Source organism: Triturus cristatus, chromosome 2_1 (genome assembly GCF_964204655.1).
Source record: "Triturus cristatus chromosome 2_1, aTriCri1.1, whole genome shotgun sequence".
NCBI lineage: Eukaryota > Metazoa > Chordata > Amphibia > Caudata > Salamandridae > Triturus > Triturus cristatus.
In genome coordinates this window covers 997,567,889-997,581,507 of record NC_140581.1, presented here as the reverse complement: position 1 = coordinate 997,581,507, position 13,619 = coordinate 997,567,889, and the positions used below count along the sequence as shown (strand labels likewise).

Sequence of the window (13,619 nt, the reverse complement as noted above, 5' to 3'; positions counted from 1 at the left end):
CTATGGCTAGACAGGGTGTGTATATGCAATGTATACAAATAGGCACCTTAACAATTGACATAGAAAAACGAAGTTGAGACTGTAGAATAAATTGGTCTAAAGAAATCCTCCTCGTGTTTGGGACGGATAAATTGATGGGGCTTCCCGCTCCTTGACTTCAGTAAGATGTATTGTTTTCAGGGTGCAAATGTTAGCAGAGGCCCATGAGTCTGTTTTCGGGTTAGATTGGTTTTCTCTTCCCGGAACCTCGGATTTTCTACAACAGCTACACCTTGCAATAGGGTTGAACTTTAAATGAATGCACAGAGCCGAGAATTTTACTGCTAGGTAGTCAGGAAGGTAGTTCTTCTGCTGGAAAGAAATCACCATGCAGAGCAAGTGAATACATGAAGTTACCACTGGAAGGTACTAAACCCAGGAACAGCTAACAGTGCAAACTTCTCAGGAGAGACAGTAATACAATGTGAAAGTGTACTGGTGGTGTTCTTTATGGCAGAAATCGCAAAAGTAACCACTGTAGAAACAATTTGAAAGTGTACTGATATGTTCTTTACGGCACAAATCACACAGGTTCCCACTGTAGAAACTCTTAAGACCGTAACCATCCCACCTCTAAAACCCTTCCCTCCGTTTTGCTAAAATACTGTGAAATTTTAGGTACCATTTCTGAGAAGCATCAATTATTAAAATGTGTGGATGCACGCTAGTTTTTTCCAAAAAATATTCATAATAGAAAATCAGTGTAAACAGTTTCAACAAGATTATGGAAACATTAAAAGAAACAAGCACTCGCAACGCCAATAGGTCTGACTTTGGTGGTCCGCCTTTTGGTTTTGTCAATGCATGTCTTGTTTGGAAATGGCTAATGTAAACCTTTACTGTTGCAGGAGATGCTGGGTCCTAACCATTACAACAACTATAGGAAAAATAGTTGTTGGTCTCAAAGCACACATTGCCACAGTATTTCCTGTGACTGAACAAGACTATGCATTCGGATATGGTCCATGTAAAAGAGCAGAATGCTGCAACACAGTAAAGCCAGTTAATATATAGATACATTTTTCATAAAAACAAAAAAGTCTTGCTTAATGCCAGGCCTAATTAGGAGCCCAATTTTTTACAAAAGTCATGAAAGTTTACCCATGGTATATTTCCTTACATTAGTGCAGATTCACGACTCATGTATTCACATGAAGGCCAGGAAATCGTACTCCTAGAAAATGTTTGTTAACTGCATTTTAGCACTACCAAATATGAATGAAAATCTGTTGAGCATTTACAAGTTCACTTTTCCTCCAACCACATTTTTCCCCGCCCAGGAAGAAATGTTCCTTCTGTCATTGTCAGTAGTAAATTCTAACCTCTCTCAGTATGGGAAAAGATTAGAGAAGAGCCGGTGAAAACCACTAAAACATGCAAGTTAGTTTGTTTATACAGACTCAAAAAGGCATTCCAACCTTGGAATCATTGCTTACCACCACCTCTAGCCCCAGTATGTAGATATGCAGAAAGGTGGCAAAATAAGGCAATAGCTAGTATTGAAACCCTTCTATAGTATGCGCCCTGGCATAATCAGAGAGGCCACTATAAGAGCTCTTATAAAATGAGATTGGTACCATTATTTGTCACTGCACTACATGGCACCAAAGGGGCAAGTGGATTTTGTCACAGGACAGGTAGATTTATGAAGCTACCTGTCCAATGGACAAGTAGATATTTTATTAAATTCCACACCCCTAGACTGCCACTATCACGGTCGATGTATTCACCTTGGGTTCGAAGAAACCAGTGGTCAACATGGGGAAGTTTACAGAGACACTGACGTACAAAGACAGGTCAAGCAAAGAAGAAATACATGTGCTACGGGGGGAGACATTCCAGCACCATGTCTGCTAAGCAACGTCACGCCGCAGGTGATGGGGTCTCCTCACAATGACATACCACATGAAGGAAACTGAACATTGAGACTATCCGGCAATACTACAAGGCCTAGGCATACAAAAAGACAAATAACACTGCACAACCAGGCAATCAAACCTGTGGCTCAGCATCACAGACGAGTGGCCATACACCTGCAGCCACAGGTAGAAGAGGAAATACAAAGCCTGCTGAGCCAGGAAATCAAACAGCCTGCAGACGGGCCAGCCCCATGGTGTCTCCAATAGTGGCAGTTCCAAAAGTAAACACATCCAACATTCACATGTGTTGACATGAGGATACCAAATACAGCCATTGAAAGGCAGACACCCTGGGCCACTCCTCGACATGATCAGCTGTCTCACTGGCGCATGCAGATTCTCAAAGCTGGACCTGTGCAAAGGCTACCATCAACTGGAGATTGACCCACAATCAAGCTACATTACCACTTTCTCCATGTACATGGGCATGTTTCGCTACAAACTACTGAGTTTTGTCATTTCATTGGCAGCAGAAATATTTCAGGTGACCATAAGGCAGATAACAAGGCCAGTAAAGAACAGTTTGAACTACAGTGACGACATTTTGGTATTCGGTCAGTCAGATGAAGAGCATGACAGCCTTGCGTGAAGTATGCCTATACCTGGAAAAAGCAGGTGTAACACTGAATGAAGACAAGTGCGAACTGGGGAGAAATTAACTAGTATTCCTCGGATATATCTTCTCCAAGAAAGAAACGAGACTGGACTCCAGCAAGGTGGAGACATTGGAAAAGGCGAGTCCTCCAACAGACGTCGCAGAAGTGTGGTCATTTCTTGGGCTTGCCAGCTACATAAAAGACTTTGCCACAGTGAGCACACTGCTTCAAGAACTAACGAAGCAGGGTCAGAAATTCATCTGGACACGAGTGCAATCGGGCATTTGAGGCCATCAGACATGCTGCAATAGCTGTGGGTCATCTTCCCTATTTCGATCCACTACTATGTATGGAGCAGACGGTGGACGCCAACCCGGTTGGATTAGGAGCAATTGTAGCGCCACACCTGCCGGGTAGGGACTCTCCACGAAGATTGTCACATATGCAAGCAAGAGTCTGACATTGAAAGGGCCTACTTGCAGCCAGAAAATAATCATGGAACTAGAGCAAGAAACAGGGAAGGATGCCACAATGCAGGCGGTGAAAGTGGTGACAACAGCAGAGATGGAGACACGTCAACACCAACAGCAGCATGGGAGAAGTCAACAAGGAGGTGATGTTAACATTCAAAAAGATACATGAAGAACTATCAGAGACCGTAAACGGCATAGTAATGAGAGGACAAGGATAGTCATGCCAAGTGCATTACGTCAAACTGAATTTGGCACACGAATCACACAGGCATGGCCGCAACAAAGAAATTGCTATGGGAGAAAGTATGGTTCCCTGGCCTAGACAGAATGGTGGAGGACACTATCATAAATTGCCACATCAGCCAAACAGAGCAGCCAGCAAGGCCTGAAACATTACAAATGTCGGATCTTCCAGGAACAGTGTGGACAACGTTGGCAGCAGACTTCTATGGGCCTTCGAACATGGCCAACTAGTTGCTCGTGATCATTGACGAATATTCAAGATTCCCCGTAATACGACAACTCTCCGACATCAGCAAGTGCAACAATGCCAATACTGGACGACATATTTGCAGCCTGGGGACAGCAGCAGTGATCAGACAGATGAGACATGAAGCTATGGACCACAATGGACGAAGACCAGGCCACTGTGAGGGATCGCAGAAAGACAAGGGAGGACCTTGTCCAAGGAGAGTGAGCCAAAGACTTTCTTCCCCTTGACCACTCCCCTCTCACCATCTTCTCGTCAATTTCTTGCAACAAAGAGGGAGATGTAGTGACCTGGGGAAAAGGGGGACTAGGATCCTTTACCACACTGAGAGGGGGACTGGAACCGAACAACACTTCTGGTCAGGGGAGGGCATTCTGACCAGGGTACAGGAGAGGGACACGCGTGGGCACAGCTACCACCAAAAGAAATAAAGTATTATGTAATTCACCCCTTGTACTTTTGCCTTAACAATTTGATACGGGAAGGGTCTGCCTTCCGAAGCGGTCTGTTAGCTGATGAACCATCACTGCTAAACCATCTTGGTGCATGCTGTACTTCCACAATTTGTTTGGATAATATAGATACAATACCCTCACAAATTTGGGGGGGGGGGGGGGGGCACCCATTCCTTCAGCATTAGAATCCTGAAAGGACAGGCATGAGTCGATAAGTCTGGAATAGGACCTTACCATCCTATTAAACAAATCAGTATTATGGACTCCTCGTCAGACTAGTTTTAATTTGTCAGTAGAGACGGTCAAGTTCCTACCAAAACATTCTTTACTAGGTCTGCTTGAGGGCAATTCTCAGAGTTATCTTAATAGGGTTATGATTGCCATGAACTGTTGGGACAAACTCAGCTTTCAACAAGGAATCCGAGGGTAGGGGAAATGCAAATACCAGCTAGATTATTGAAATCATTGCGATGTTATAGGGTGGTAGTAAAGTCAAACAAGTTGATAAAAGTTCATATTGGATACATTATTATAAAAATTAAACAGATGGATATTCTCCTTTTATATATTAGTGCTTGAAATAGATTATTTGGGTCTAAAATCTTGGAACTACACCTTCTGGTAGTCAGATTATGGTCCATAGGCAGAGCGAACAGGAGTACCACTGTCCGAAAACAGTCTCCCAGACTCTGAATTAAGTGGACAGACCAAGGATTTAGCAGGCAGAATATTTTGTCACGTTAGTAATTGAACATTCTGCCCTACAAACTAAATATGGCCCATTTTGTCCACCAATGATAGTTTAGTGAGGTGTTTCTCAATATTGACTGCACACTCAAATTACGCAGAGGCCTTCTTGGACTGAATTATTCTACAAATATCCATCCCAGCACACCACACTCCTTCCCTTTTACTTCAGATTTTCTCCAGTTTGTTACATCACTGTTTGTACAGCTCACCCAATAGGTGCGCTTAGAGTTGGGTGTTGCACACAAAGCCCAATCAACCTAACAGTTGCATATCCAAGCATGGTCTATCAATTAAGTTCACAGGCGTTCACAACCATGAGGTGGCACATGCAAAACTCAGTTACATGGTAGACTTAAATGCTTGTTAAGTTAGCCCAGCGCTCCAGTTATGATCATGTATGCACACGAGTCATTCTACCAGAACTTCAGGTGTGCCACCCACAGGCTGTTCCTTTTCACCCAAGATGACACATGAAATGTTCACTGGAGACAGTATGCTACTAGAAATGTTTACTAGAAATACACAATACATGGTGACCCATAATGAAAACTACAACCAAGTAGTATTTATATTATCTTAGCACTTACAAAAAGCATGTTCACCAGAAATGCATGTGCTATACAAAAAAAAAAAAAAAAAAAAAAAAAAATAAAGTGCTCAAGACCAGTAACTGGCAAACTTCAGTGCATTACCTTAAAGGTAAAAACAATTATTGTCATACACGTGCTCTGAAAGCTTTTATGCATTTAACCTTGCCTGTCCAACTCATCCATCACGATTAGATGGAGCCATGCTCGAGAGGTGGCAGATAATTTGGCATAATTAGTATACAGACGCGAGTGCTGCAGTGCACATGCTACAAACTAACTTTTGCATGCATGCTGGCTGTTCGTCTCCTCCCCTTCGTTCTTTCCCTCAGTATGATGAATGCCACCCAACTGAGGATAAAAGGGACCCACCAGCCAGTTGAGTGGTGTGTTGTTCACAACATAGTCCACCATATTATCCAGTGAACCCTTCATTTTGTCCAATTGTCCTTTAGTGGTCGCAAGAACGTGGTCAGAGATTTCTCTGACAGAGGAGGCCAAGTGGAAGTTCTGGTACAAATCGCCAGCCATTGAACTCAGGTGGTGAGCCTGTTCCTGGATGTTGTGGGGCAGGCCGTGTATACTGGACACCAAGGTGATGCAGGTGGTCTGAAGATGTTTTGTAAGGCTGCGGGCAATCGCCAGGGTACGAGACTCAACATCCTAGGAAAAAAAAAAAAACCACAAATTAAATACTTGAACAAGGCTACATGTATTAGGCTTACAAACTGCATATACTAGCATCAGTTTAAGCACAGGAATCCAGTCACAGCAGCTTCTTAAGTAATGAAGCTGAAGTCTTGCAGGGTTTTGCAGAACTTCAGTTCAATGCACATGGCTGCAGCAACCATCCACAAATCGAAAGTATAAATAGCACTACATTCCTGCACAACAAATTCTTCATCAAGGCAGTCATCTGGAATTATCTGTAGACCAGACAAGTGCATATTTACCTCTGTGCTGTTACACTCCTCGCCATCGTTTTGGCCCGTGCTTTTGCTCCACTCCAACCAAGACCTATAAAGCTTTTCTTGGGCATCATGCAGCTTCTGGTTGGCGCTATCCATGTTTTTCCGTGCATATTCCATCTAAAGAAGAAAGTGCATGGATGCCTTGTGTTACAGTTCAGTAGTGAACAGATAAACAGTTAGAAAGTAACCAGGGTGCAGTCAATGTGGATAGTTAACCACTGCAGTACATATAAGAAATCCCCACATTGCAAGTCCAACAGGTCAAATTAAGAGGAAATCACAGGCATTGGATGCTGCAAACATATAAAGCACATTCCCAACCCCAATGAGGTGGAACAGACGTGGTATTAAAGAGTTATAACCAGAGGGTACAGACTTTCAGCTCAACACTAGACACAACTAAACATCTAGAGGGATAAGCACAGTGGCAATGCTTTTCTTACCAGGGCAACTGTACGGTGGAGGTGAGAAATTGCTTCCTGGCTCCTGGATTTTGCATCACTCAACCGGGCTATGGCTTGCTGGTAGGCACGCTTCCGAACTTTGCTTGACAAGGATCCTATTCGAATATAGTAGTTTGGCTTCTGAGCCCCATCTTCAAAGCCTTGCACACATGCAGCATCTGCAGCTGCAAACAAACGCAAACTATTAGGTACTTAAGTTAGGACCCCAAACTGCCAACTCAATACACTTTAAACCATACTTCTGCATTAAGGGAAGTGAAGAGAATGTCCCGCAATCAGAATAACTATTACAAGTGGGATGGGAGCCATTTACCCAGGTCCTGTGTGTGAAGGGCAGTATGATTAGGGAACGAAAAGCATGAGCTCCCCAGCCCCTTAAAAAACACCAACTAACTTTAGCATGACCAAGTTATGTCAAGTGTTAGAAGGGTAGTTTGCCTGTGGGGGAATTAAGCGGACACATTTAGATAAAAATGTTTGATGCCAAGTGAGCAAGACAAATTTAGTATTCTGCATTAGTAATAGAAAGTACAAAATGCTTTTGTATTCAATTTCATGTGTATGCGGGTGAACAAACCAAACGAAGTTCATACAGCAAAAAAAACTGTTGTGCATTGCGTACCACCACTACCGAATTCGTAAGTATTTTACATCTGTCCTGAGAACACAAGTTTGTCAGCTATGCAAAGCATCAAATGTAGCCAAAGTCAGTAATAGGAGATTTTTGTTGCAGCGCAGCCACCCCCCAAAATCAGGAAGTTGCACAAGGGTCTCTGCAGTAACCAAATAAAACTACCACCCCATCCTACTAGGGTATGAACCTGAAAAATATAGGTTTATATGTAGCACAGAAGACACTACCTGGTTCCTAAACTGTAAGACTCCAAAGAGGCATGCAAGGAAAAGAAAGAAATTTAAACTATGCACACTTCAACAGGCACCTTGTAAGCACAACGCTGCTTGTAATAGGTTATGTACATCTGAAAATATCCCACCACACAAGACCGGGGCTTAAAGTTCTACTTTTTCAAAGCAATAGTGCGCCCAGTGGTGTAATGTAGACCTGGATGGGGGGGGGGGGGGGGCGCGGGGAGAGGAAGAGGGGAAATGGGTGGGGGTTACTTATTCCAAAATCTCCATTTTGCAGAGGAAGCAGACAAGCTGGTTATGCTGCTGGGTGGCACCCTAGGAGCTTCAGATTAAGGAAACTCTTTACGGCACACTAAGCAGATCACCGGGAATTCTACTAGATTGGTGATAAATTAAGGTAGACTGGTGGGAATCCATGGAGTGTGCTGCACAGGAATGGGCTAGTGGGTGTCTAGAGGGGTCAAGACTACTTAAGTTCAAGGGCTTTGAGGTGCTTTGTGGCTTTTTATGGGCAGAAAAGTTTCTGAAGACAAACTAGAGGATCCGAGGACAAGCTTGAATGATCTACGCTTTAAAAGCCAGTAGAATCTGGTCTGAAAACTGAGGGGGGAGGTGCCAGTTGCCAGAATTTTTTCAGGCAAGTGCAGGAATGGGATGTTGACTTTGTGGGAAATAAAGTTGAGATCTAGGAAGAGGAGGCCTAAACTGAGCACAGTGGGAAGACCAGTGTATTTTCTGTGTGCCAACTGAAGGTTTTAGTCAGGAGTTGGCTGTGGATCAAATTACACTTTTCACCCCGACTAACTGCAGCAACTGAAGGACTAAGCAAGGGCCCCCTGAGAGCTAAGAGATAAACATGTGATGGCAAAGTGAGCTTCAGCCAGCACCAAGGTCCCATAGCCATACCTTTCCTGGCACAGTAGGCCCTTAGAGAGTCCCTTCACCACCACAAACAGGATGTAACACAAGATGTTTTCCAGATACCAGCAATAAACAAACTTCAAGTATAGACAGACTTACAGGGGACTAATTAAACAAATCCGCAGATGTACTCACCCAACTCTTCCTCCGTCAGTGGGAGATACTGGTCTATTAGAGTCTCCGATTTGGAGAGAGCTGTGTCCACACCATTATTCACAATTTGCACAACATGGCTGCCTAGCACGGTGTTAATACTGCCATGTACAACAGACTTTGTCATTTCCACGCTCTCATGAACAGCTTCTTTGGTCTTGTCGACCACACCAGTGATTGTATGAGCCACAGTATCTTTGGCACCCGTTACTGTAATGGATAAGGCTTCTTTGGCACCAACAACCATATTGGAGGCTTTGGACACAATCTATTGAAAAGTACAAGAGCATAAATCTTTATATTTCATTCAATGTATAGTTGCAGCATAAAAGAAATTGCCTAAAAATGAAAGTGTTCAATTACAAAATTATGTACAATAAGGACCAAGATAAAAGCTGCACAGAATGAAGTTTAGAATTAGTAGCAGCAAATTACGGGAATTCTCAACTACAGACCCAGATAAAGGGCATGCACAGTCAGTATAGCTAACCATATATAACTACCACCATCATGCATTTGTATTGTTGAAACTATTACCTTGTCCGACGGCTGATACAATATTGGCAGCTTCTCTTCTATCTTATCAAGACCCATACATGCATAGTCGTTCGCAACTGCAACTGAAAACATTGAAAATTAAGTTTACAGTTTAAACCTTTCAGTTTGTATTGAGTTGCAATGAGCACTTGTTTACATGCAGCAGCCAGCCTCTACTCAAGGAGGGTGCGATGAGTGTAATTTCATGTATGGGTAGGCAGTTTTTGTTCCTCTGAATCAAACTTGGTGGTGAGATCAATCATTCCATATTTGGGGGGGGGGGGGGGGGGGGGACAGATTTACTTTTCTTTGCATATACACAACAGTATAAAAACAAATACCAAACAGGTGTAAACCGAGGGAGATGAAGTGCATTGGGTACACCTAAAAGGACATTTTGGTGTAAGTGGGATAATTTAGTGGTAACTGCTCGCTGGTGCATTAAGGCTGTCTCTTAAACAGTGTAGGTCACCTCACCCATGTCCTGTACCCTTGGAGAATCACCAGGGTAAACAGCATATTTAGGGTTTTGTAGGTGGAGGGATTCTCTCCTAGCGCCTCCATAAGTAGCCTGCCCCACAAAGGCATATTAGTTCGGAATCTCAACGTAACTGCTTCTCTGCTTGCAATTTGTGCCTCGCTTGTGCATACTGCAAGTAGTATTGGTTCATAGGCAACTGATTCCCTCTGGAGCGATGACAGACTTAAGCATTCCACCCCTCTTCCAAGAGGCCACAACCTTAGAGATTATTATTGTGTCCCAGGCCTCAAATACCCTTAAGCTTTCCGAGTTCCTGCAGCACTGTCTCCTCCCAGAGTGGAGTTTCTCTGGTCACCATATGTGCCCACCCAATACACATAGTAGCCTTCTCCAACAAGTAGCTCTCCAGCAACCCATCAGTAGCGCTCGTGTGCATTCCAGCCTTCTAAATTGGAACTTTGTTTACGTTAGCATATGTATGAAAAAAAATGTGTATCAAGACGAAAGTGAATTTTCAGAACTCTTATGCTGATTGGAGAAAAACCAATTGAGTTTACTAAACATTTAAATGGGAATTTTGACTGATAATCAGGTGTCAAGACTTAATACTGATGTGATTACTTTTGAGCCAGGGGCACTGCAGCGGGCGCTGGCATGCATTACCTGCGTAGGCATTTCAAATTGAAAACTGTTCCCTCTCCTGATGCACTGAGGCCGTTACTGCTGGTAATCTTGGACCTAGTGGCCAAGAACACTCATCTAAAAGCGGCTACTATTACTACAACACTATTAGTAGCTTGCGATGATTTGTTTATCAGCAGCTCAGATTAGATAAAGGTTGAAGGCCCCTGCCTTAGCCCAAGCCTCCAATGCCACCTGTGTTGCCAGCAACAACTGTCCAACACCCCGTCCACCATACAGAAAATGATTGTGTAATCGCACTCAGACCCTCCTTCTCAAACAGTTGTCAGATGATTATGACCCAGTCATAGATAACCGTTAGAGTGGGCCAGTAATATGCCCCAAAGTCTGAGAGGTGGGGGGGGGGGGGGGGAACCTGCCATTATTGGGGTTATGCTGGAGTCTGCAGCGCTGCTCTGGGATGACCCTTTCCAACCTAGAAGTTAAGGATAGTCAATCCATGCCCACCACAATCTTGAAACCAGTCAGGTAATTCCCTTATAGATTCACTAATCCAGGTCTCAAGGAGGGCTCTAAAAGTTGAGGCTGCATCACTGACCCTTATACATTACATTTTTAGCATTTTAACAAAATACGCCAAGGGAAATTTGGATGGTAGCGTTACAACCATTACTTAAATATGATCGCCACTAAACAAAACTTGCAGGCTCTTCCGTAGCCAGTTAGATCATTTATCTGAAGTCTGCCAACTTTAGAGTCCCCATAACTCTTGAACATACTACAAGCTTAACGGTTGCCTATCAATTCAATTATTAAATTAAACTGCATCAATCAAAGATCAGAATATCCATACCACAAGAAGCCTGTCAAGGGGGAAAAAGCTAAAGGTGTAGCTACGGCACTTAAAGTGGTTCCTTACATCATTACTTTCCAAGAGAAGCATTCACAAATTGGAACAGTAGGGCGAGTAAAACAGTAGTTTAAGAACTGCAGTCCATCTAACCACCCAGATCAAGCATAGTCAATTTAAAACATTGAAAGAAATTTTTAAACCTTGAGCATCATTGCATTTAAAATTCACGGGGGGTGGGGGGGGGTAATCGACACACTAATCAGCCTTTAGCTTCACTTACTTTGAGGCTCCATCTTTTGAAGTATTGGTTTGGCGCTGGTTATAGCCACGTTAGCGACCGTCAGTACTCCCATTTCTGCCACTTCACAGACAGACCTCAGGTAGGGATGGTTCTCCTTTGTGTTGGCGTAGACGGAGAACACCATGCCATAGGTGGAGCTAATAAGGGGGAGGCTGATCACGCGTGACACCACATTCTGTTTAAGAAAAACATAGCAAGTCATCTGGAAAAAAAGTCACTGGTTTTACTAAACAAAAAAAGCAAAGTCACACACAAAAAAACAAAAAAACAAACAAAAAAAAAAAAAACACAGTCATTACCTGTGGATGTTCAACTGCTACCGAAGCCATCGTGGTATCCCAAATCCTATTGAACGGATATAGGATTAGTAAGGTAATGAGAATGTCACGGTAGCAACACAACTACTACTTAACACCGCTAATACACATTAGCAAAGGAACGAGAGAAACCAGGCAACTCCCGAAAGAAAAACCATGCCCTTGGGCGACACTGCAAAACATTGTCAACATTAATTAGAATAGGGATGAGCCACATCTAATCCCAGGCTAATAAAGCAGAGTAAGAAGGGATTTGGAGTGGCTTGGAAGAGAGAAACACCATAGCTTGGAAGAGAGAAACACCATAGAAGTACAAGTCCAGCTTTGTGACACTTCGAGTGAAGTCAAGATTCAGGAATGCACTGGCTCATCCTACCGGTTAAGCAAATAAAAGTCACGTTTTCAATAATGCGACAGTAAAACCGGGAATTCGGAGTTTGTCCGTTCTCTTTACCTATATCTATATGTGCCAACTAGCCTTAGTATTGGTCTCCCGCCATCTCAAAAAGAAAAACGCTCCAGGGCGCAACATTTGCCTAGATTATCTGCTCAAGACCAAACACCACTGAAAATCAAAGCCAGGAATCAGGACTTTAAATTGGATGAAAAAGACAAGGGGGGAGGAGTGGGGGATCTCAAAGGGGCGCGGCCGACGTAATTAAAGACGTGGCTTAAAAACATGTAAACTCTGACTGGTATTTTGCTGCTTCTGTCACTGTATCCAGATATAGAATACCACAAGTACCAAACAAGCCAGGACTATCGGCTTTGTCAATGGTTGTTAGTTGCTTAAGATAAATAAGCAGCTATGGCTTTGTTGTTTAGAATATTGAAAATATTTCATTTCTGAAACTATAACGAGTGTCTTAAGTTACTTCAAAAGCAGCGAAGGGCGGCACGGCAGAGTTAAGATTTGTTTTGTACCCCCAAGGTGAAGGCGAAAATAGAGAGTTCGATAGGGACCCGTCTCAGCACCTCCTTTTCAGATCTGAGCACCGACAGGACCCGGCCCACTGAAAGCCCTGCCAGGAATACCTGTGTGGAGACCTCTGATAAGCGGCAGGAAGAGTGCACCGCGTGCCCCCCACTATCCCCTTAAAGTTTACGAGTGCAGCCTCTAAGCGTTACAGAGGAAAATGTTACAGCGTCTATATTAATAAATAAATAACCACTCCTTCTCGAAGCGACGAAGTCCTTACGCTAATAATATTTAACGGGGAGATATACCTCCTAAATCCCGGCGATTATATGCGTCGAACTATCAATTCCCACAAACAGCTCACCTTGCTAACACCGCTTCAAGAGAAGAAAGTTCTGCTATCAACTATGATGCGCGACCGCTATTTATGCTACTGCGCTTCTCGCGAGACTGCTGCTCAGCCCACTCTGTGACAGCACAGGAGCGTCATAGAGGCCGGAGTGCAACCGCTTGTCACGCGCTGCCTCCGGGCATTCCCACCTGCGGAAGCCCCTCCCTTCTACGCGGTTTAAGGCAAGCTGTTCAGTACGTTGTTGCGTTCAACTGCATGCAAAATGCTAGGTTGAAAGGGTCGACCGGGCGTTACATTTTTTATGCTAATATGTTAGTACTGATCCCTCTCGTCTAATTTTCACAAGTATGTCAGGCTGTCGCTCAGCCACTAAGAACGTGATAAATGGACTTATGATGCAATTTCCAAGTATCTAGCCTTGCTCCCAACCTGTCATAGTTAAAAGGTTCATGTGACGTGACCAGTGTCAGACTGGGAACGCTAAGCAGCCGTGGCACATTAAATCAGACGGTTTTGAGGGAGGAGGGGG

General features: G+C 43.6%; 1 protein-coding gene across 2 annotated transcripts; it reads right to left on the bottom strand.

The window, feature by feature from the left end:
- Window positions 1-5,216: 5,216 nt before the first annotated feature.
- LOC146866208 (perilipin-2-like) lies at window positions 5,217-13,207 on the bottom strand. Of its 2 annotated transcripts, none has more exons than XM_085634526.1 (8): window positions 13,103-13,207; window positions 11,802-11,847; window positions 11,482-11,677; window positions 9,226-9,308; window positions 8,671-8,956; window positions 6,724-6,908; window positions 6,263-6,397; window positions 5,217-5,972 (listed from the first exon to the last, which is right to left on the bottom strand). In XM_085634526.1, exons 2-8 carry the CDS (start codon window positions 11,829-11,831, stop codon window positions 5,586-5,588), a joined length of 1,302 nt encoding a protein of 433 aa, XP_085490652.1. In that variant the 5' UTR covers window positions 11,832-11,847; window positions 13,103-13,207; the 3' UTR covers window positions 5,217-5,585. The 2 variants fall into 2 exon arrangements, with proteins under 2 accessions (XP_085490652.1, XP_085490645.1); XM_085634519.1 differs by having other exon boundaries at window positions 11,482-11,704; window positions 13,103-13,133.
- Window positions 13,208-13,619: the final 412 nt, after the last annotated feature.

Bases quoted from the DNA above. Each gene is read 5' to 3' on its own strand.
- LOC146866208 (XM_085634519.1), bottom strand. From the start codon at position 11,831: ATGGCTTCGGTAGCAGTTGAACATCCACAG. The intron at 8,957-9,225 runs GTAATAGTTTCA...ACTTTTCAATAG, and splicing joins TGTATCAGCCGTCGGACAAG to ATTGTGTCCAAAGCCTCCAA. The intron at 6,909-8,670 runs GTGAGTACATCT...GTTTGTTTGCAG, and splicing joins ACTGACGGAGGAAGAGTTGG to CTGCAGATGCTGCATGTGTG.